The following is a 23,868-nucleotide window of genomic DNA, read 5'->3' on the forward strand; positions in this document are numbered from 1 at the left end:
CTTGCTAAAAAACATTAGGCTTGATCCTAACCTACTCCTTTTCTCAGGAGGTGAAGCAGCCATAGTATTCACATCCCATTTACATAAAGGAGTTAGGTAATACCGGTACAGGAGAGAACAGAAACTACTGTGTGCTGGGTTGCACACCTACCGTAGCTGGCTCAACAGCACCATTGCTGCTTACAAAAAAGGATGAAGTTTTAACACTGGTGAAAGACACTTAGCCTACGTCTATGCTGGTGCTTTACTGTGCTGTAACTTTCTGGCTTAGGTGTGAAAAAACACCCCTGGAGCACGGCAAGTTAAAGTGTTGTAAAGTGCCAGCATAAGCTGGGCAAGGCTCCTGGTTGAGGCCACACTTTCACTTTTAAAGTGCTTTAATTTCAGAAGTGTGGACACGGCCTTAAATGAGGTGCGGGTAGGGTACAACCAGGTGGTTAGTTGAGATGCTTATGTTCACTTAAGCCCCAGGCACTTGTTGCATTGCTAGCTCTCTAGAAATATACACTCACCTCCTTTGTTGGGGGTACTTAATGCGGTATGTCAGTTTAAATGGCTGTGTTACTGTTCAGCCTTGCAGCAAGAGAGCAGCTCTTCAGGCAGATAGGATGACTTGAAAAAGGGGCCCCTCCTTACCCCAGAAGTTACACAGCCCCATGTTGCATCAGTTAATCTGTACACATTGTGGAGCTGCCCCACAGGTATCCAGAAGCACTTGACCTAAGTATTACTCTTGAACCATCCAAAATGCTCATTAGCAACCTGGACCATGCTCCTTGAAGGTGCTGAGCCAACAGCTCCTAGGGCTTTCAGCAGGCACTCAATGCCTTTCCAGAGAAGTTCCCTAACTCTCTGCCTTAAACCCCAATGACACCGTTCCTGATTTTAAAGAGTCCAGTGCACTATATGTGACAGCTTTATATTTTCTAGGCTCTCTCTTGGTGTTGTGTGATCCATTGACAGGCTTCCCATGCTGACGTGAGGCAGCAGCCAGCTCCACTTACCAACACTGCTTGAGCTTGAGCTATTGAGCATGTCTCTTCCATCCCCCCTTCCCCTTCCCGCCCCCAGTAGCCCCGGCCAGTTAGTCACAATGCTTAATCTCAGTCTCAAGTGAGAGTCAATTAAAAAGCTGTAGCCATTCTGGTAAGAGTACTGGGCTTTTCTTGATCACAAAGAGGTGGAGTTAGGCAGGCTGCTCTGCGGACTCAGCCATCACCCTCAGCAGCTCTTCCTAAGTGTAGGGTTAGCATAACTTGGAATGAGCCATCTGACAAGGAAGGTGCTTCCACAGGTGAAAGCAAGAGACAGTAGCTTTAGGTCCATAGATCAGCAGTTTTTTTCCTCTTCAGCTACCAAGAACTTTCCTCACAGCCTCGTCAATACGGGGTCTCAGTACAGACAGAGATATTAGTATGGCTTCCTGGAACCAAAAGCAGAAAGTAAGATCAGATCCACTGCTCCAAGGAGGGCACTTCAAAATTTCACATCACTGACTACAAATCAGGTTAATAACTGCCTGCAGAAGGGCAGGAGTGGGATTCATGTGCTTGTACCTCTAGCAGACAGGTCTGCCACTGGGCACAGAACTACTATACTAGCCCAGCCAAATTCACAGCTAGATTTTTAAACTTCAAATAATTTCATTACTAAAGGATATTTTATAAGCTCTTTAGGCCCAGAATCTTTTGCTTGAGATTTGTACTGGACCTATCAAAGGGGACTCCTTCATGCCGCACCACCACAAATAATAGTTTAAACTGGGAGATATTAATGCCGTACTTAAAGATCTGTTAGAGCAGGTATTTTAGAAAGACCTCTGGTGTAACTGGAGGTAGAGTGCACTACCTCACCAGTTACTTCAAGCTGGGAGATCGCATCTCCCTCCTGAGGATCAAGCTACCATCCAGGTGTGATGCATCATGCTACAGCCACATGACATACCTCTGTCCTGATGGTGCGACTGCCCTGGATGGGACACGTGTTCAGGTAAAGGTCAAACAAGACGCTTGGGTCGGTGTTCTCCAGGTTTGGGTCAGCATCCACACCAGCCTCCAGGCCTTGGAGACCTCCAAATACTATGAGGGCGTGGCTAGAAGAGAGTAGATACGAAAGGTTTATAGGATAGGGAAGACTGGATTCCATCAGCAGTACCAGGTCAGAAGAAGCTACAGCATTGCCCCTGCAATCTTTAACACCACAACTTACCTCTTATGCTAAGTGTTTTCATCAGTAGCCCTCAACGTGCTTTACAAAAGAGGTCAAATGTCACCATCCTCAATTGTACAGATGGAGAAATGGCAGCAGAGAGATGAAGTGATTTGACCAAGGTCAACTAGTAGGCTAGCTGGCAGAGCCTTCAACACAATTTGGTGAATGCCAGCAAAAGTGGTGAATTTGGTGAATGCTACCGTAGTGAAGCCGCTTCCCCGGGAGCTGGCTGAGTGTAACCAATACCATTAACTTATAAGCATCAGCTTATCAGATAAACAGTAAAGTCTGTTACCCTCTAACATCCCTAATACAGGCATCTTGCTCCTGGGGCTGGTTTGCCAGCAAAGGGATGGGTTGAGCAGCAAGGAACCAGTCCTCTTACCTGAAGGAAGGGAGAGTTGCTTGGTCCACACAGGTCCCTCGCTCAGAGGTCCCAATAGAGAGATCATAGCCTTCTTTAAAAGGGCATTCGGCAAAAACAGCACCTAAGAAATTATTCACCCAAAGGTTAGTAATGAGAATTGCCTCTACCACTTCCTATATTTTAGTGACATCTAGAAGCAGTACTATTAATTAGCATCCAGTGTAACAAATTACTCATCTTTTTCACCAAGGTATTTCCAAATTCCATTATTAGAATGGCCATCCTGAGTCAGACCATAGGTCCAGCTAGCTCAGAATCCTGTTTTCCAACAACGACCAATCCAGGTACCCCAGAAGGATTGAAAAGAACAGGTAATTGTAGTAAGAAGAGGGCCTGAAACAAAAGCCCATGTAGCACAGGCCTGGTCTGAGGCCTAGCTAACAATAGACCAAACATGGCTAACATAAAGCAAACCTAAGCTGTGAGCTAGAGGCAGGTACCTGCTCACAGAACTTGGCACGAACAGGGCTAAGAATGCAAAACACTAATTGGTAATAGGTCCAGGTGTAGAACAGTAATTGGTACTGGTCATAAGTTGAAAGGACATTCCAAAAGGACAGTAACACTAAATAGTGATAGAAATGTAGCCATGTTAGTCTGGGGTAGTTGAAGCAAAATGCAGGACAATGTAGCACTTTAAAGACTAACAAGATGGTTTATTAGATGATGAGCTTTCGTGGGCCAGACCCACTTCCTCAGATCAAATAGTGGAAGAAAGTAGTCACAACCATATATACCAAAGGGTACAATTAAAAAAATGAACAAATATGAAAAGGACAAATGTGATTTGTCCTTTTCATATTTGTTCATTTTTTTCATTTTTTTCATTGTACCCTTTGGTATATATGGTTGTGACTACTTTCTTCCACTATTTGATCTGAGGAAGTGGGTCTGGCCCACGAAAGCTCATCATCTAATAAACCATCTTGTTAGTCTTTAAAGTGCTACATTGTCCTGCATTTTGCTTCAGTAACGCTAAAGACACTAAAAAAGACCTTAGTACCCCCACACTCCCCATAGATACCGACCCAGGTTCAAGAAAGGGTCTAAAATGACAGCATGATGGATAGAGATGGTCTAATCAAACCATGAGTTTCAGGGTGATGGGTGGTATCTAAGTAGCGTCAGAGGTGGTAACCTGACAACATCAAGAGTGATGTGTAACTTGTTTATACCTGTATATAAAGTGGTATCTTGGAGGGACAGTCTTTGTCCAGCCAAACGAGCAGTGGGACTTCCCGCTGATTGAGCAGAGTCCATTGTTATGGGGTACTTGTGTGGAGTGGTTCGGTAGAGGCTCCTGACAACTATTACTGTACTTTGCTTAACAATATACCTGGCCAGGCGCCTTTGATCCTTATCTGAGCAATGGCCTTTAGTGGCTCTCTCGGAGTCTACTGTGTTAACTAATTGCACAAGTCAACAAAGCACACATGATTGAGCACACACACATGCAGCCTTCTGGTTATCATCACTGACAGAGCAGGAGACTTCTCAGGACACCACAACAGTAAATCCTGACCTTCTACACTGGTGACCCTATTACAGTAACCATCAAGCGATCCACCCCTCAACCCCCTGTCGCCTATTCCCAGCTTCTGGTAAATACGCTAGGGACACCATTGCAGCAGAATGACACTAATTCCTCATAGAATCATAGAATACTAGGTCTGGAAGGGACCTCGAGAGGTCATCGAGTCCAGTCCCCTGCCCTCATGGTAGGACCAAATACTGTCTAGACCATCCTTGACAGACATTTATCTTACCTACTCTTAAATATCTCCAGAGATGGAGATTCCACAACCTCCCTAGGCAATTTATTCCAGTGTTTGACCACCCTGAAAGTTAGGAACTTTTTCCTAACATCCAACCTAAACCTCTCTTGCTGCAGTTTAAGCCCATTGCTTCTTGATCTATCCCCAGAGGCCAAGATGAACAAGTTTTCTCCCTCCTCCTCATGACACTCTTTTAGATACCTGAAAACTGCTATCATGTCCTCCCTCAATCTTCTCTTTTCTAAACTAAACAAACCCAGTTCCTTCAGCCTGCCATCACAGGTCATGTTCTCTAGACCTTTAATCATGCTTGTTGCTCTTCTCTGGACCCTCTCCAATTTCTCCACACCTTTCTTGAAATGCAGTGCTCAGAATTGGACAGAATACTCCAACTGAGGCCTAACCAACACAAAGCAGAGTGGAAGAATGACTTCTCGTGTCTTGCTCACAACACACTTGTTAATGCATCTCAGAATCATGTTTGCTTTTTTTGCAACAGCATCACACTGTTGATTCATATTGAGCTTGTGGTCCACTATAACCCCTAGATCCCTTTCTGCCATACTCCTTCCTAGTTAGTCGCTTCCCATTCTGTATGTGTGAAACTGATTGTTCCTTCCTAAGTAGAGCACTTTGCATTTGTCTTTTTTAACTTCATCCTGTTTACCTCAGACCATTCCTCCAATTTATCCAGGTCATTTTGAATTATGACCCTATCCTCCAGATTAGTCGCAACCCCTTCCAGCTTGGTATCATCTGCAAACTTAATAAGTGTACTTTCAATGCCAGTATCCAAATCGTCGATGAAGATACTGAACAGAGCCAGTCCCAAAACAGACCCCTGCGGAACCCCACTTGTTATACCTTTCCAGCAGGATTGAGAATCATTAATAACTACTCTCTGAGTACGGTTATCCAGCCAGTTATGCACCCACCTTATAGTAGCCCCATCTAAGTTGTATTTGCCTAGTTTATTGATAAGAATATAATGCGAGACTGTATCGAATGCCTTACTAAAGTCTAGGTATACCACATCCACCGTTTCTCCCTTATCCACAAGACTCGTTATCCTATTAAAGAAAGCTATCAGATTGGTTTGACATGATTTGTTCTTTACAAATCCATGCTGGCTGTTCCCTATCACCTTACCACCTTCCAAGTGTTTGCAGATGATTTCCTTAATTACTTGCTCCATTACCTTCCCTGGCACAGAAGTTAAACTAACTGGTCTGTAGGTTTCTGGATTGTTCTTATTCCCCTTTTTATAGATGGGCACTATATTTGCCCTTTTCCAGTCCTCTTTCGACCTTAGTATCGTTCCCTGAAAAATCACTGACTCTTCCACCAAATGCTGAACCAGCCCAAAGCTGGGATATCCGCTAGGACTCACTCACGGGCTAAGGGAGCAGTAGGAGATTATAACAGGGTTCATTAAGACTATAACAGAGCTCAAAAAGAGAACTAAATACATTCATGGAGGATTGATGGCTATTAGCCAGGATGGGCAGGGATGGTTTCCCTAGCCTCTGCCTGCCAAAAGATGGGAATGGGAAACAGGAGATGGATTACTTGATGAAGAACTTGTTGGCTGCGTCTAGACTGGCAAGATTTTGCACAAAAGCAGCCATTTTGCACAAAATCTTGCCACCAGTCTACACTGGCCGTGAGTATTTGCGCAAGAACACTGACTTTATACTGTACAAAATCAGTGGTTCTTGCACAAATACCCTGATGCTCCCGCTCAGGGATAAGCCCTCTTGAGCAAGTATTCTTGCGCAAAAGGGCCAGTGTAGACAGCCAAGGTAATTTCTTGCACAAGAAAGCCCGATGGCTAAAATGGCCATCGGACCTTTCTTGCGCAAGGGAGCATCTACACTGGCATTGATGCTTTTGCGCAAAAGCAAATCTTTTGCGCAAAGGCACATGCCAGTGTAGACGCTCTCTAGCGCAAATACTTTTAACGGAAAAGCTTTTCCGTTAAAAGCATTTGCGCAAAATCATGCCAGTCTAGACACAGCCGTTCTGTTTATTGCCTCTGAGGAACCTGGCACTGGCCACTGTCAGAAGTTAGGATCCTGGGCTGACCCATTATGGCTGTTCTTATGGAGGGCTTGGATCTGGCTCAGACTCAGCAATTACATGGTACCTGCCATATTCAAGTCTCATACTTCAGAAGTGGCTCTACAGGAATCTTTTAAATTCAACAACCTGGTCTGCCCAGGAAGTTCCCACAGATCAGCAAGGGAAGGTGGAAGAATTACTACTACTCTTAGGAAACTGTGACATCTGGGCTATTGGGGCTTATGGGTGGGAATGCATAGCTAATCAGGATAGGTGCAGAGCATCAGCTCTTGCCTGCATTACACTTCGACCACTGTTAGTTTCTCTTTTCAAAAGTCAAATTCTGTGTCATTCCTCATCTTCTGCATCCACAAAGAGTGAAGATACTAACTCCAGGTAGCAGAGTAAGTAAGGTAAGTACAGGCTCATTACCATACAACCCTTCCTTCCATCACTGGAAGCCCTATATAGACAAGGAAACTGAAATAGAAAATACCCATGTAATCATGGACCCCAAGAAAAGGGAAGATTTAAAGGAAACAAGCACCTGGCTTGTGCTGCAGTTTTGCAACCAATATGGCTATAATCTGCATAAGTGTGTATGTAGAACTCGGTAAGGATGAACCTGGCTACTGCTGTCCTGGTCTGGCAGGTAAGGGACAGAATGTGGTGTTAATACTTACTGAGGCAGGAGGCTAAGCGGACATTGTAACCCCAGTACAGGCCAGACACAGTCCGTGGATGGTTAGAGGACACTACGGTGCCTTTCTGTATTTTACTGTCTGAAAACAAAGCCCATGGGTTAGCACAGCAAGTTACAGTTCTTCAGACTTTGCTGGAAATCAATCAGAAACCCCTGGCCATGTTTGAAAGGCTCTTCATTAGGACATAATCAAGCTCAACCCATTAAATTATAATTATATTATATTTTATTATATAAAGGCTGTAAGAGTTTAGTCTATTCAGCACTTTCTCTACATTGATGAAACTCAAAACATATCCTAAATATTAAGAGACTAGATAAGAAACTAACTCATAAAGGAAGGAGTATGGGGCTGGGTATTATTCACTGTATCTGAGTATGATTCCTGAACATGTTTAAAGACATCTTGTATTTGCCACATGGCATTGCCCCAAGGCTGAGGGATTTTAAAGCAAAGACTAGCTTCTGCAGGATGAAAGCTGTTCTACAAATCAAACTGGTAATACTGCTCGTCTAGCCTCGGCAGAAGTGGGATGGCAATGGATTACCTGGATTCTGCTGTTTGTCCAGTTGAACAGTGACTCGAAGACCAGATTCTAGCTGTTTGTCTATCTGTACCTCCTGCAATAATAGAACATCAGCACAAAGGGTTTTAGACACAAGGATACCATGGACAGGAAAGCTACAGATGACAAGCAAAAAAGATCACTTTGGGGAAAGCAAACAACACTATTAGCTAGACATGTGCTTATGTACCCATGTACTGTTCATGGATAGGCGCCTAGGCCAGGAGCGGGCAATAATTTGGAAAGTGGTCGAGGGCAGCACTCTTCCATGATATTAATGGAGGAAGTGTGGGGTCTGGAAAGGCGGTTGGGTGTAGAAGGGAGCTTGGGGTAAGGGAAGGAGTTTGGGTGAAGGAGACAGTTGGGACTAAGGATGTTAAATTGCGGTTAATTGACTAGTCGAGTAGTCGATGGAATTTCCATCGACTACTCGATAAACACGTCTGCATTCCTCCTTTGAAATGTATAAGAGCCCCAGCTGGGGAATGCAGAATACTGCGTGTAGCCCAGGGCCAGAGGGAAGTCCCTCCGATTCCGGGCTGCATGCAAGTGTGCCTGCTTTGAAATGTACAAGACTACCCAGCTGATCCCAGGGTCTGCTGAAATGCCGCAGGGATCCACAGTTCAGCTGTGAGTTTCAAAGGGGCCACGCCACACAGCTGAGCCTGGGATCATCTGTGTGGCTGCCCCTTCTAAACACTGAAGCAGCGTTCAAAGGGGCAGCGCCACACACCTGATCCTTCACGTTTCAAAAGGGCTGCGCCGCACAGCCGAGCCCAGGATCACCTGTGCAGCTGCCCCTTCTAAACACCAAAGCAGCGTTTCAGAGGGGCAGTGCCATGGAGCTGGGGTCAGCTGTGTGGTGACTGCCCCTTTGAAACACTGCCTTGGGATTTCAAAGCAGCAGCGCCACACAGCTGATCTCTGGCTCAGCTGTGCAGTGCTGCCGCTTTGAAGTAACCCTTGTTCTCTATGCTACCTCTTTCTGATAGAGGCAGCAAGCGGGGGGCAAGGGGAATCGACTAGTTGACTATCGGATAAGCATTTGCTTATTGGATAGTCGATTAGTCCCTAACATCCTTAGTTGGGACCTGGGGCACTGGACTGGGGTGCCGGGGGTTGAATTGTGACTAGGGCAGGGAATTGGGGTACAGGAAGGGGCTCAGGGATTTGGGTTGTGAGCTAGGGCAGGAGGGGAGACTGTGATCTGGGGCAGGGGATATGGGTACATGGAGTAGGGGGCAGAGGGTTGGTGAAGGGAGAGAACGGGGTGCCAGAAGCAGGCTCTGGCTAGAAGACTTCCTGAAGTCAGCTGTTCCTCAATCAGCCTCCCTGCCTGCCAGTGTTCCCTCTAAGCTGTCCCACAGCACAGCTTCACAAGTGATTAATCAGCCCTTCCCAGTAAGACAGCTCCATGCATGGAGCCCTGAGCCACTGATTGAGCAAGGCTGATTAATCACCTGTGAAGCTGTGTTACCCTGCAGCTTAGAGGGAACACTGCTGCCTGCCCCGCCCCACCCCAGCACAGGCAGCAGCGATGTGCTCCAGAGCCCCCTATGCTTCATGGCTGCCTGTTATTGAAACAGGCAGTTCCAACTGGCTGGTTTCTGGCCAGAAACTGGCCAATGGGATTGTGCTGGGGGATGGAGCAGCTCCTAAGCCCCCCACCCCCACCCCGACCAGGACTCAGTTTTTAAAGAAAACCTGCCCCACAGTCGTGTTTCTGAGCAGCATCAGGTGGAGTAAGGTGTGCATGGGGCTCCCTGCAGCATCCATAGGCTGTATCCAGTGGTTTGACAGGTCAGATCCGGCCTACTGGCTGTATTTTGCACAGGCCTGTCCTAGGCTAATTGGTCAGTCCTCACGGTTACATGCATCTCCCCGCCCCACGGCTGCAGCAGTGGAGGGGTAGGGGCAGAACCAGCGCTCCTTTATACAGAGGCAGCAGTGCAGGAGATAGAGGGGGTAGGTGGGAGTTTGCGCTCTTGGGAAGCCATCTTAAAAGCCGGCTCCGTGCAAGCACTGGCTCCCACCTGCCCCACCCCCCCACGTGTAAACTGAACATGTCATGTTTACAGAAATAAAAGCATTTTAACATCCCTACTATCAGCCAAGACCGTAAGTTCCACCACTGAGCTGCCCGTTGTGCAGTTAGATGCCACGCTGTGTAGCGGGGAATGGACTATATGAAACCTGCAGCCCTCCAGGGCACTTGTTTGGCCTAGAGTTCAATGTGCAGGACAACAGAATAAGTAAAGAGTTAAAAACAACAAATGGTCTGGTAGCACTTTAGAGACTAACAAACTATGTAGATGGTATCATGAGCTTTCGTGGGCACAGCCCACAAGTCAGACAAATAGTAATTGGAAGAGTTTGACCTGATGCAGGATACTAAAGGACACTGTCATTTCTACCAGGACCCAGCAGAGGGTGCTATAAACAGAAACCCTGATCACAGAGAAGAGACTGAATTAAATAGACAAGGGGACCAGGACTGATCGCTAGAAACTCCCGTGGGATGTGGCCCTTCACGGAACACACTGGTAGCTTAATTTGCCAACCTAATCTGATTGTATTTGGCCTTGAAAGGAGTGATTGATAAACTAAAACTCCTTCAAGTCAGTTATTCTTTTTGAGGGGAGGAGGGGGAAGACAGACCTTACCTTCCTCATCCCACAATTAACAAAGGAGCCTTTGCCTGGCTTGGTGGGCCGGGCTAACACTACTCCTTCCCGGTACTCTGATTCCTCATCTATCCGCACATGATGAGGGCTGTCCAATGGGTTCAGGAGCCCTGAAACAGTACAGAGAAAAGTGGGGGAAAAGGGAGGGAGAGATGTTGAAGCACAGATTGCATCTGGAGGCAGATTATAAAGCGATTAATCCTGTTTCTCCAGTCCCCACCCCTACACTTGTCACTCCCTCCCCACACTGATGAAAAGCCTTGAAATGGTCCCTCAGCACACTCGGGCAGAGAAGCATCCCAGTTAGGATGAGGACCAGACATTTACTCTCTCAGACAGGGAAAAACTTTAGTAACTGCCACTCCACACAGACCATAAGAGCACTAAGGTTGCATTACACTGGAATGGCAAGCAGGCTGCCCAGCTAAGTGAGCACATATGCGGAATGGTGGGAACCCCATGTCTATTTACTTCACCAGAGGGAGGGAAGGCTGGTGTCTTAGGGACTGGTATCAAGGAAATATAATCACATCCTTACCTGCAAACTGCAGATCCTGATGTTTTGGGAAAAATGATTTTCTCAGGTATCTGTTCAGAGAGAGATTCAAATCTCAAAATTGTAACAAGCTTCTTTCAGGCTTCATTTTCATTTCAGATTTCCAGCTTTAATCAAGAAATCTGCCCTGTGGCACCACATACCTTGGAAGGCTAAAGCTACCATGAAACATAATTGGGGAATTATTAATTCTGCACACTCCTGCAGCTCTTTCAGATGCTAAAATCTTTTATTTCATTGGAGTTTGGGTCTGAATTCTAAGTAGAAATCACTGCTCCTCTGGCTCTCATGAGCTCTGATGCTGGCATCCCAGCACTGGTAATGCATAGCTGTCCTTTTCCCCTAGGCAGACCTTATTCTTCAGTGCACTAATGGAGTACCTGGACTCAAGCTTGTGAACACAAATGAATCAGAATAGAATTTATCCTCAGATGGCCCAATACAGGAGGAAAAAAAAACCCATGAATGTTGACCCTCTGCTATTCAACACCTGCTCCTGCAATCTTTGACATGTGTTGCATAATGCCACGTTAATAAGCTACAACATGAAACTACTACGGAATCTGTGTGGTATGCAAAGCTATCACATTGGTCTTACTGAGGACACTCCAAATATTGCAGAATCCGAGCCAGCTGTACACAGGCCTGTCCTTTCTTTCCAATCCCGTCAAACTGCCCTTCCACAGTCCTGAAAGAGAACAAACGCAGTTTGTGATCTTCCAAGACATTTACTCAGCCTCTAGAACAAGTAGATGTACATAAGAGACTCACCCCATTCCTATTAAAAAGTATACCACTAGAAACAGGATTGGGATATAGAGCCCCTCACCCTTGTTGCCAGTTGAAATCTGACCCAGGTCAGAAAAGATCATACATTATAGCAGCCATCACATGCTAGATGGTCTGTGAAAGGAGTGATATTGGACCAAGTTCTGACCGGCTGGTTGTTGGTCACACAATCACCATAACTGGCATCCTTATTAATAATCTCTAGGCCGATAACTGGATGGGCCATGAAGCATGATTACAGATGGGCCATCCCGGTTCAAAGGGGGGAAAAACTGTAGGAAAGAATGAAATTCTGCTGCCTGGTCTGTGCAAGGGGTAAAGAGTGACTGTTAGTTTCCAGGGCTGTTGAGATAGCACCTTTTCTCAGCACAACATTTCTTCCAGTAAACCTGCATGCATTGTTGTGCTAGCTGTGTCAGTGCCAGGATATCAGACACACAAGGAGAGTGAGGCAATATCTTTCATTGGGCCAACTTCTCTTGGGGAGAGAGACAAGCTTTCAAGCTCACAGAGTTCTTCTTCAGGTTCCTGTAAATCTAATGTGTTGCATACTGGTGAGATCCAAGCACTTCACAGTTTACATGAAACCTACTTGCTCTTATGGGACTTATCCTACGGAACCAAGCTATTTCTTAGTTTATATATATATATATAGTGTCCAAATTTGCTCCAATAATTGTGCATTTTTACCTTTATCACAAACTAACTATAAATCAGGCACTGAGCTATTTTATGCCTTGTCACTTACTCTGTACAGTCCAGTATAGGGATGTGAACGACTAGTCTATCAGAAAGAGGTGGGGGTGGGGGGAGGGGAAATGGGGTGGCAAGAGGAGGGAGTGCTTCAAAGTGGCAGTGCCACATGGGACACAGGGTCAGCTGAGGACTCCCCCATTGACTTCGGGCTCCATGCGGCGCTGCCACTTTGTAACACCGTGGGAAGCACGGGGCAAATGGGGGATTGTTTGAGTCCCCTGCTGGCCTCTTGCTCCCCAAAGCGCTTTCGCCACTGAAGTGTAGCAACAGGCCACCAGGACACAGAACTGCAGGTTCTCTCTGTCCTTGTCAAAAGGGTTGTCTGGTGAGTTCTCCCTCATTAGTCTTTTCCATGTGTGCGTGGCATTAGGGGGCAGCCGTGGCTGTTTCTCAAGCACTGAAATGAACTACTAGGTTGGATGGCTCTAGAAGGTGGTTAATAGCCATTTTGCACTGAGCCCACAGAAGCAGCATCACCTGATAACGATTTGGTGGTCTGCAGAATGAATTGGTGCTGTGTACACTAGAGATGTAAGAGTGTAGATTTTTAAATGAGTAACTGATAAGGGGCAGCAGGTGCATGCCAGGAGTTGGCTGCTGCCCTGTGTGGAGGCACCCTTATCGACTATTCGATTAATCATTGGTTCCCAATTTTATTTGGCCATGGAACCTTTTGAATTGAAAAGAATTTTGTGGAATTCCTGATTGACTGCGCGGAACCCCTGACTAACTGCGTGCACAGCGCTGAGTAGTGACATCATCGTCCCCACTCTCTGGCTAAGCTGGCATTACACAGGGACACTTATCGGGGCAAACACAAATGAAAATTGTTTACAATAAAATTCATAAATGAATGAAAATTCCATTCCATTACAATAATTCAGGCTGTAATGCAATTTTCTCACTGAACCCTTATTTTCATTTCACAGAAGCCCATTTGGGAAACCCAGGATTAGCTGATTAATCTAAATTTAACATCCCTAGTCCGGTAGTTATAAGGAACCTTAATTTGAATGGATTTGGTGCTTCTGAAAGATGGCCAAGTGTCAGTCTCCAGAGCCATCCTCCCATAGACTGGAAGTGTTCATCTAGTCTTTTGGCTTTTTTTGTTGAAACTTCAAACAAAAACAGCAATTATTTAAACAAATGCACCTCTCCGCTAGCAAGCATATACTAGGAATGTTAAAATGCAAGTAACTGCCTAACTGTGTAACCGCTGAAAAATTTACACTGTTACACGCACCTGCAGTGCAAGGCAGCAGCCAGCTCACCAGTTACACCGGCTGCTCTCTGTATCAGAGGCAGCAACACAGGGCGGCAGCCAACTCCTGACATGCACTGGCTCCCACCTGCTGCCCCTTATCAGTTACTCATTTAAAAATCTACACTCTTTGTGACGGACCGGCCGTGTCTGGGCACAGCTGAGGGCATCCGCTCAGGGCGAATTGCTCAAATCCGGGGCTTCTTACAGCCCTCTTGACTGGTGACCTCTCCAAACAGGCCACAAACCAGTCCCACAGAGCGCTTCAGCTGCCTGCCTGAAGCCTCCCGAGCAAAACCCCTCCGACATCCCAGCAATATCCGTGCCCCAGATGGCCCCGGGCCTCATACACCGGTGGGGGGTCCTAGCACCCAATCCCACCTACCCCAAACAAGTTCTGTCCGGTTCCAAGAAACCAGCCACAGATCCCTGGTCAATTTACCCTCTGGACCTTACCACAAATCACGCTGGGCCAATCCTTTAGAATCTATATCTAAAGGTTTATTATTACAAGAAAGAAAAGCCTGAGAGTGAGGTTATTAAAGTACAGTACGTTACACGCACCGAATCTCCCAGTTCTCGATGCAGGCTCTAGCAGAGATGTACAGCTGCTGGTTTAAAAGTTCTTATTGCACATCCTACGATCAGGATGGGTTCACAGGTCTTCCAGGCTCTTCAATCCCTGCAGTGCTGCCTCTGGGATGAAGTGCTGAGCTGAGAACAAAATGGCATCGACCACATGGCCTCTTTATACCCCCTTCCTGGCCTCTTCTGGTATGCAGCAAGTCACCTGGTCAGAGGCCAATCTCTATGTTTCCTGCTGGCTGCCCTCAGGTGACAAATCCCATTCTTTGGGTGTGTCCATAGCCTATTGAGAGTCATTGTTCCACAGGGCTTTGCTACTCAGCCTGTCCATAGCCATGCTTAACCACATTCACAGAAATATTCAGCTTCCACACAGATTACAGATTCCTACCTACACACACAGACATTATACACTCACATAAATAGCGTACATAAGATCAACAAACAATAATCTCCCATTCAATACCCCACATGGCTCCCCCCACACCAATTTCTGGGGCCAACACCCCCACCTAGGGGTGCAGCAGCGATCTGGCTGCTTCCCTCCAATTCAGCAACGTGACACTCTTACATCTCTAGTGTACACAGCACCAATTCATTCTGCAGACCACCAAATCGTTATCAGGTGATGCTGCTTCTGTGGGCTCAGTGCAAAATGGCTATTAACCACCTTCTAGAGCCATCCAACCTAGTAGTTCATTTCAGTGCTTGAGAAACAGCCACGGCTGCCCCCTAATGCCACGCACACATGGAAAAGACTAATGAGGGAGAACTCACCAGACAACCCTTTTGACAAGGACAGAGAGAACCTGCAGTTCTGTGTCCTGGTGGCCTTCATTTGAGATGAGGTTCACAGAAACTGGAAACACTGAGAGAGGTTTTTCATGGAAGACAACGGATCACCCTTACCTTGAATCTTCTCCTTCCTCATCAAACACCACAATCTCATCCACACAGAAAATGGCACAGGCTCTGGCAATCTGCCCAGCAAGATATGTCCGCAACTCTGGAGACTGTGCATTGTTCAGGATGGAGCCTGGAAGTGCTACGCTAACCGTGTAATGACGTCCTAAAAAACAAGAATGAAATCAGACAGCAGAGCCAGAGTTTTGCCATTCTACTCCCATTTGTGTTGCTAAAGGGACAGCATTGGCTTTTAGTTCTTTCATTTTAAATGTAAGCTCTTCGGGGCAAGGACTGTTCTGTGTTTTCATGGCACCTGGTACTAGGGATGTGAAGGTTTAACTGGTTAACTGATAAGCCGCACCCTTCATGGGGGCAGGAGCAGCTCCCTGCCTACTGGGGGCAAGGGCCTGCTCCAGCCCTGTGAGGGGCCCATTGCAGTGACCTAGCTGGAGCAGCCTCTGTCCGCAGTAGGCCCAGGCACCCCACAGACAGGAGCTGCTCTGGCCAGGATGTCGGAATAGCTCCTTCCTCGCCCCCTTTTTAATCAGTTAACCAATTAAACAGTATGTTTAACTGGTTAACCAATTAAATGGGATTTTACATTCCTATTCCATTCTGCAAATATAAGATTCCCAAGCACTCCTACATAGTGCCTTTTACAGAGAAAGGGCCCACACCAGCGAACCTGCATTTTGCCATTAGCTTTAATGGGAGCAGAGAGAGCACCAAATATGAAGTGTTCTCAACCAGGGTACACTAGCCCTGGGGATACACAGGTGTCTTCTGGGGGTCGTTACATCAGCACCTCTAGATATTTGCCTAGTTTTACAACAGGATATGCAAAATGCACTAGAGAAGTCAGCACAAACTAAAATTTCACAGTGACTCGTTTATAACTCTGAAAGCAATGTAAGTATAACATTTATATTCTAATTGATTTATTTTATAATTGTACTAGAAAATTTACCTGGCAAACCTGGGTCCACCGTGGACAGAGGCTGATCTGTGGCAGCTAAGGACATTAAAGACTAGTCAACTAGTCGATTATCTGATAAGCAAAAGGTTATTGGGTAGTCCAGTTGACTAGTCAATTTCCCCCCCGCCTTGTTCCCTCTATCAGATACAGTCAGCAAAGGGAGGGAAAAGGGGGTACTTCAAAGGGCAGCACTGCCTGGGCTCAGCTGTGTGGCGCTGCCCCTTTGAAAATGCCAAGGCTGTGTTTCAAAGTGGCACTGTGGAGCCTGGGGTCAGCTGGGGACTCCCCACCTGATCCTGGGCTCTGCAGCATTTCCAGGGAACCTGGGATCAGCTGGGGAGTCCCCAGCTGATCCCGGCTCCACTTGGCCTTTCAAATCCGCAGCGCAGCATGGAACCTGGGGTCAGCGGGGGACTCTTGTACATTTCAAAGGAGGAATGAGGAAGTGCCTATTGACTAGTTGATGGAAATTCATCAACTACTCGACTAGTCAATTAACTGATATTTAACATCCCTAGTGGCAGCAGCCCCTCCACGGCTGCGGAACAGCCTCTGTCTGTGGGGAGCTTGGCTCCGCTGTGGACAGGGGCTGCTGCCACCACACTGCTGCCTCTGTATCTGAGGCAGCAGCACACGGTTGCAGGGGGCTCACTGGGAGCGGGGCAGGAGCACACTGGCTGCCAGCCCCACCTCTGGGGACTATTGAATAGTCATGTAACTGCTAAAATTTTATGCAGTTACACAACTATTCAATTACACGCTATCTAACATCCCTAGCTACAATGAGGAGGGATAGAGGATTCTGCTAATGAGTACAATAAAACCAGAAAGAGATTTTTGCTAGTCTCTTTAGTGGCCATTTCTTAGAGATGGAGTAAAATTGCACTCTGTACATTGAGGATACTAGGCAATGTCTCAAAAGAAAAGGTTACCTGTTAAGAGTTGTTTCACATTCAGCACTCCCTAGGGATGTAATAGTGTAGCCAATTAACCAATAAGCAAAAGCTTCCCCCCGCCCATGGCCAGTACATTTTTTAGCAGGCTGGCCAGCAGCCCAGCTTAGTCTGTGGCTTGCGATGGGGCCACAGACTCTTCCTGCCGTGGCTCCGCAATTAAAGTGTATTAGGAGCCGGGGACTGGGGGGGAGGCAGCCTGGCTCAGTTCCAGCTCGTGTCAGGTCTGGGAGCTCAGACACCCGCCCTCAGACAGGAGCTGCTGCCACCCCATGCGGTTGCCTCTTTATCAGAGGCCGCAGCACAGGCTGACAGGCAGCCAGTCCACAAGGGGAGCTAGTTTTTAAACTGGCTTCCCTTGCATATCAGCTCCCGCTTGGCACCCCAGGCTGCTGCCTCCAATACAGAGGCAGCAGCGCGGAGTGGCACGGGGCTCCTCGGGAGTGGGGCCTGAGCACACTGACTGCTGGCCCCGACCCAGGGACTATAGAATTGCTGACTAACCAATAAGAATTCATGAGGTTACTCGACAAGTCAATGAATCGATATTTAACATCACTCACTGTGCTGAATTAATTCCTATGTATTTGAACAGGCATGTGATTATACTAGTTCTGTGCAAATTAAGCGATAAGATAGACTTTTTTGCCTATACAGCTGAGATGATCATTTCAAGCAACTCACACATCTCCTGACACTCACACAGAGACCTTACCTTTGTCTTCCTTTGGCTTTTCTTCTTTTTGTTTTTCTAACATTTCCAGCATTCTTTTCTTTTCCAGTTTTCTCAATAGCTTTAGTTCCTTCCATTTTTTCTTCTCTTCTTTTCCTGAAATGCAGAATAATCAACTGATTTTAAATGAGCAGAGACTCAAAAATGTAATGGTTCTCTTGCCAGAAGTGAAATACATTAAAAATCCTACTATGGGTAGGCAGGTAGACAGGATCTGGGGAAAGCATGAGGACAGACAAGAGACAGGGGAGGAAAACAGGTATCAAATATGACATCAGATCAGGGATGTAGACCTGAGTGCCAGAATATCAAGAGTAAAGCAGAAAGATGCATTTGGCTATTTTCCTGAGAATCAACAAAAGTGGTAATCGGAACTAGTTTTTTGTATTGCGAAGACATGTTGGGCTCGTCTACACTGGCCCCTTTTCCGGAAGGGGCATGTTAATTTCACAGGTCGTAATAGGGAAATCCGCGGGGGATTTAAATATCCCCCGCGGCATTTAAATAAAAATGTCCGCCGCTTTTTTCCGGCTTTTCTAAAAGCCGGAAAAAAGCGGCGGACATTTTTATTTAAATGCCGCGGGGGATATTTAAATCCCCCGCGGATTTCCCTATTACGACCTGTGAAATTAACATGCCCCTTCCGGAAAAGGGGCCAGTGTAGACGTAGCCGTCCAGTAGAAATTGGGCATGTTGGCCACTTCACACATGCTACCACACCAGTCTTTAAATGGCAACTTCTTAATAACAAGCCAGCCTACTCTGACATTGAATCAGTGACCCAGAAGTAAAAAAATTCTGGATTTCATTAAGAGCCTGCCTTCCAGCTATTCAAGCGATATGATGAATGTCTGAGGGTTTCTTTCTAAAATTACAATATGCACAAAAAGTGTCTCCTTACTTTCTTGTTTCCATTTGCGCCAGTCAACCTTTTTCTCTTTCTCCTAAAAAAGAAGCAATAAGCTATTTACATTCCATCACTCAAAGGACTAATACAATTTAACAATACAAAGAATTCAACCAGATGTACAGGCTCTCTCAACCAGCAAGGTATTGGGAGACGCAAGGAAATATTGAGACCACTGGAATCCTCTCTGCCTTGTTCATAAAAGCAGAATTGGGGTTTTCTCTCCAGTTCAGTTGTGCATTCTAGTATTCAAGAGCTCCTCCATACTAGTGAAATATGCACCCATTTCCATGATATAGCTACATCAGAATAAACTTTTAAGGTAGGAACACTGAGCTAGTGCAAAACGAGTATGTAACATTTCACAATTGTGTACTGCATCCAATGCAAGGGTTTGCATAGTGTAGCTACACAGACTTCCCCAATAAACAAAACGCAGCATAAACAGGGGCTACCCCCTTTCATTTCTGGTCCTTCCAGGGCACGTCTACATTGCACTGTAAAGCCAGGCATATGGGCCGTACACTTCTGGGCTGTGTCTACACTGGCATGAATTTCCGGAAATGCTTAAAACAGAATAGTTTTCGTTATAAATATTTCCGGAAAAAGAGCGTCTACATTGGCAGGATGCTCTTCCGGAAAAGCCCTTTTTCCGGAAAAGCATCTATGGCCAATGTAGATGCGCTTTTCCGGAAAAGAGCACCGATCGTCATTTTCGCGATCGGGGCTTTTTTCCGGAAAAAACTACTGGGCTGTCTACACTGGCCCTTTTCCAGAATAGTGTTCCGGAATAAGGACTTATGCCTGAGTGGGAGCAGCGTAGCTTTTCCTGAATAGCGGCTGATTTTGTAGAGTAGAGCGTCGTTGCTTTTCCGGAAATTCAAAGGCCAGTGTAGACAGCTCGCAGCTTATTCCGGAAAAGCGGCTGATTTTCCGGAATAAGTGGCCCAGTGTAGACACAGCCCTGGTGTTTCCAAGCCCTTGCTCTAAGCACCCTAGTTGCATTACAAACCTGGGTGTACAATTGGCGGATCCAGGTTTGACAACCACGCTAAGGCAGCCAGGCTGCACTACACGGACCTTCTGAGACGGGTCTGTGGCTGGATTGTCAAACGACAGGGCTTGGGCCCGAGTCTCACAGGCAGGGCCTAGGACAGATGCATGTGTGGAGCTGGCAGGACGGGCTTGGAATGGACTCGAAGCCGAGCCTGAGCCCGGGGTTTACACGGCCGTGGCTGGGACACGTGTCTGCGCGCAGAGCAACAGCCCCCGGGGGGACCCAAAAGCCGGACCCCGCCCCGGCTCACTCCATCCCGGTCCCCGGTCGCGCGCCAGGGGAGACAGCCCCGCGCGCGAGAGCGGACTTGCCCCCTCCCCCGCCACCGACCCACCGGCAGGCTCCGCGGCCGCTTCGCAGCATCCGCCATCTTCCACCGCCACTTCCGCCTTCCGCTGATTGGACGAAGGAGCGCTCCAGGCCCCGCCTCCCAACAGCCCGAGAGGATGTCAGCGGACAGTGGCGGTGGCACAGCAACACTGGAGTAGGGGGCGTGGCCACATAGCACCCCCTCACACACGGCGCGGCTCAGGCTGTCTGCTCTCGTGAAGCTAAGCAGGGTCTGCTTCGCTCCGCCAGTGGATGGGAGCCCTCCATTGCTCAGGTGATGTTCAGTCACTTGTGGGGAAGGGGAACGCAAGGGGACCTGCATGGTGCTGGCAGTACCAAGGGCTGGTGTGTTACCATGGACACTGGGCTCATGCTCTGGCTCAGTAGTATCTGACCTTTTTAACCACAAAAATCACATTTTCAATTTAAGTGCAATGTAAGATCTACCTCAAACCCAAATACCCTTGCCCGGCCTCCTCCGCCCCCGGCCCTGCTCCTGCTCCCCCCTTCGCGGGGGCCTCACCCTGCTCACTCCCCAATCTCATTCACTTTCACCAAGCAGGGGTAGGTGGTTGGGGTGCAGGCTCTGGTAGGGTTGCCAGGTGTCCAGTTTTGAACTGGACAGTCCAGAATTTGAGCTTTCTGTTCGGGAAACAAATTGAGAAAAGATAAATGTCCAGTATTTTCTAAATAAGATGTAACGCAGGTTGTGATGTAATATCAAAAGTGTGCCCAGTATTTTTGTTGAAACCATCTGGCAACCCTAGACGCTGGTCTTGGGCCGAAGAGTTCGGAGTGTGAGAGGGAACACCCTGAATGTAGGGTGCGTGGGTTCTGGAGTGGGATGGGGTAGGGCATTTGCTGGTGGAATACACGGTGGTGGGCTTGAGTCCTACCCACCCTGGGAATTGCTAGGCAGCCAACTCAGGGATGGACCTGGCTCCTGCACTAGGAAAGGAGGATGAGGGACCCTCTGAGGGTAGGGAGGTGGTGTGGGCCCTGGAGTGGGATAGGGCATCAGCATCTGGAGTACAGGGTGGTGGACTAGAGCCTTCCCCACATAGAAGTCCCAGGAAAAGGACAGTTTTCCATAAGATGCAAAGGAAGGGGCTGCTGTTCAGGGGGTTGGAATATGAGACAAGCCACTGGGGGCAGTTATCCTGCCCAGTGTCCACTGGGGGCAGCTGTACAACCAAAGGAGTGGCCAGCAGGGCTGGGCCTCCATCATCTTGCCTCCCAGTACACCGAGTAAGTAGCCTCCTATCCCAAACTCTTGGCCACAATCCTGGGGGGGGGGGGGGTGAGTCATGGGGGGAGGCTCCTGGCTGGCTGAGGGGGCTTGGGGAAGGAGAGAACAGGTTTCTGGAAGATTAGGAGGGGCTCGGGGGGTGGAGAGAACAGGCTTTGGGGGGAGGAGAAGGGAACAGGTTCCTGGCAGGCTGGGAGGAGTCTGGAGGGAACAGGGAGAATAGGCTCCTTGTGGGTTGGGGGGAAGTCTGGAGGGGGTGAGAGAAGAAGGTTGGGCCCAGCGGGTAGTGATCAATAGCTCGATGTCAGGTTGGCGGTCGGTTTCTAGCGGAGTGCCCCAAGGTTCGGTTCTAGGACTAGTTTTGTTCAACATCTTTATTAATGACCTGGATGAGGGGATGAATTGCACCCTCAGCAAGTTTGCAGATGACACTAAGCAAGGGGGAGGGCTATATATGCTGGAGGGCAGGGATAGGGTCCAGAGTGACCTGGACAAATTGGAGGATTGGGCCAAAAGAAATCTGATGAGGTTCAACAAGGACAAGTGTAGAGTCCTGCACTTGGGACAGAAGAATCTCAAGCATTGTTACAGGCTGGGGACCAACTGGCTAAGTAGCAGTTCTGCAGAAAAGTACCTGGGGATTACAGTGGACAAGAAGCTGGATATGAGTCACTAGTGTGTCTTGTTGCCAAGAAGGCTAATGGTATATTAGGTTGCATTAAGAGGAGTATTGCCAGCAGATCCAGAGAAGTGATTATTCCCCTTTATTTGGCACTAGTGAGGCCACATTTGGAATATTGCATCCAGTTCTGCTCCCCCTCTCCCCCCACTACAGAAAGAATATGGATGCACTGGAGATGGTCTAGAGGAAAGGGGGCTGGAAATGATTAGGGGGCTGGAACACTTGACCTATGAGAAGAGGCTGAGGGATTTGGGCTTATTTAGTCTGCAGAAGAGAAACGTGAGGGGGGATTTGATAGCAGCCTTCAGTTTCCTGAAGGGAGGTTCCAAAGAGGATGGAGAGGCTATTCTTAATAGTGACGGATGGCAGAACAAGGAGCAATGGTCTCAAGTTACAGTGGGAGAGGTCTAGGTTGGATATTAGGAAAAACTATTTCACTAGGAGGGTGGTGAAGTACTGGAATCAGTAACCTAGGGAGGTGATGGAATCTCCATCTCTAGAGGTTTTTAAGTCTTGGCTTGACAAAGCCCTGGCTGGGATGATTTAGCTGGGGTTGGTCCTGCTTTGGGACCTCCTCAGGTCTCTTCCAGCGCTAGGATTCTATGATTCTATGGTTAACCAAAAGAGCCACAGGAATGTGAATTCATTCATGTGAATGCTCCTATATTGCATTATACATATAATTCTCATAGCAATAAGTTAATAACATAGTGCAAATTGCTTCAGGGGGTAGCTGAGTTAGTTATTGTTATTTTCACTGGTTAATAACATAATAAAAATATCCTGGTAAACTAATTTAGACTGATAAATAATTAAATCACTCAGGATTTTAATATCATGTGCCGTTAAAAGCCACAAGAGAGCTATAAAAGAGCCACTTGTGGCTCATGAGCCTCAGTCTGAGTATCTCCACACTAGGGCTGTGTCTACACTGGCAAGTTATTCCGGAAAATCAGCCGCTTTTCTGGAAAAACTTGCCAGTTGTCTACACTGGCCGCTTGAATTTCCGGAAAAGCACTGACGATCTAATGTAAAATCATCAGTGCTTTTCCGGAAAAACTATGCTGCTCCCATTCGGGCAAAAGTCTTTTTCCGGAAAACTGTTCCGGGAAAGGGCCAGTGTAGACAGCACAGTTCTGTTTTCCGCAAAAAAGCCCCGATTGCGAAAATGACAATCGGGGCTTTTTTGCAGAAAAGCGCGTCTAGATTGGCCACAGATGCTTTTCCGGGAAAAGTGCTTTTCCGGAAAAGCATCCTGCCAATCTAGACGTGCTTTTCTGAAAATGCTTTTAACGGAAAACTTTTCCGTTAAAAGCATTTTCAGAAAATCAAGCCAGTGTAGACGTAGCCTAGGGCTATGTCTACACTAGCAGCTTCTTGCGTGAGTAATATGCAAATGAGGCTAAGGATGGAATATCACTGAGCCTCATTTGCATACCTAATGAGCCAGCATTTTCTTCAGAAGAGGCTCTTGTGCAAGAAGGAGCATCTACACTGCCCCTTCTTGCACAAGAAAAACCCTCTTGCACAATGCCGTTCTTCCTGAAAAGTAATAGGTGTAACGGCATTGTGCAAGAGGGTTTTTCTTGCGCAAGAAGGGGCAGTGTAGACAGCTCCTTCTAGCGCAAGAGCCTCTTCTGAAAAAAATGGTGGCTCATTAGGTATGCAAATGAGGCTTGGCGATATTCCACGCTTAGCCTC

At 47.2% G+C, this 23,868-nt stretch overlaps 1 protein-coding gene across 3 annotated transcripts; it reads right to left on the reverse strand.

Moving 5' to 3' along the window:
* Positions 1-1,147: 1,147 nt before the first annotated feature.
* SPOUT1 (SPOUT domain containing methyltransferase 1) lies at positions 1,148-20,360 on the reverse strand. Of its 3 annotated transcripts, none has more exons than XM_075905526.2 (12): positions 20,241-20,360; positions 18,844-18,886; positions 17,925-18,038; positions 15,284-15,443; positions 11,582-11,671; positions 10,966-11,015; positions 10,407-10,537; positions 7,726-7,798; positions 7,158-7,256; positions 2,597-2,699; positions 1,945-2,092; positions 1,148-1,423 (listed from the first exon to the last, which is right to left on the reverse strand). In XM_075905526.2, the coding sequence occupies exons 1-12, from the start codon at positions 20,274-20,276 to the stop codon at positions 1,349-1,351; spliced, it is 1,122 nt and encodes a 373-aa protein (XP_075761641.1). In that variant the 5' UTR covers positions 20,277-20,360; the 3' UTR covers positions 1,148-1,348. The 3 variants fall into 3 exon arrangements, with proteins under 3 accessions (XP_075761641.1, XP_075761642.1, XP_075761643.1); XM_075905527.2 differs by lacking the exon at positions 20,241-20,360 and adding an exon at positions 19,862-20,139; XM_075905528.2 differs by lacking the exon at positions 20,241-20,360 and having other exon boundaries at positions 17,925-18,058; positions 18,844-18,879.
* Positions 20,361-23,868: the final 3,508 nt, after the last annotated feature.

This window comes from Pelodiscus sinensis, chromosome 23, assembly GCF_052426305.1.
Source record: "Pelodiscus sinensis isolate ZL-2025 chromosome 23, ASM5242630v1, whole genome shotgun sequence".
NCBI classification, from domain to species: Eukaryota; Metazoa; Chordata; order Testudines; family Trionychidae; genus Pelodiscus; species Pelodiscus sinensis.

Bases quoted from the DNA above. Each gene is read 5' to 3' on its own strand.
- SPOUT1 (XM_075905526.2), bottom strand. From the start codon at position 20,276: ATGGCGGATGCTGCGAAGCGGCCGCGGAGCCTGCCG. The intron at 11,672-15,283 runs GTAAGGGTGATC...GTTCTCTTTCAG, and splicing joins GAGGAAGGAGAAGATTCAAG to GACTGTGGAAGGGCAGTTTG. The intron at 2,093-2,596 runs GTAAGAGGACTG...ACTCTCTTCTAG, and splicing joins GCAACTCTCCCTTCCTTCAG to CCACGCCCTCATAGTATTTG.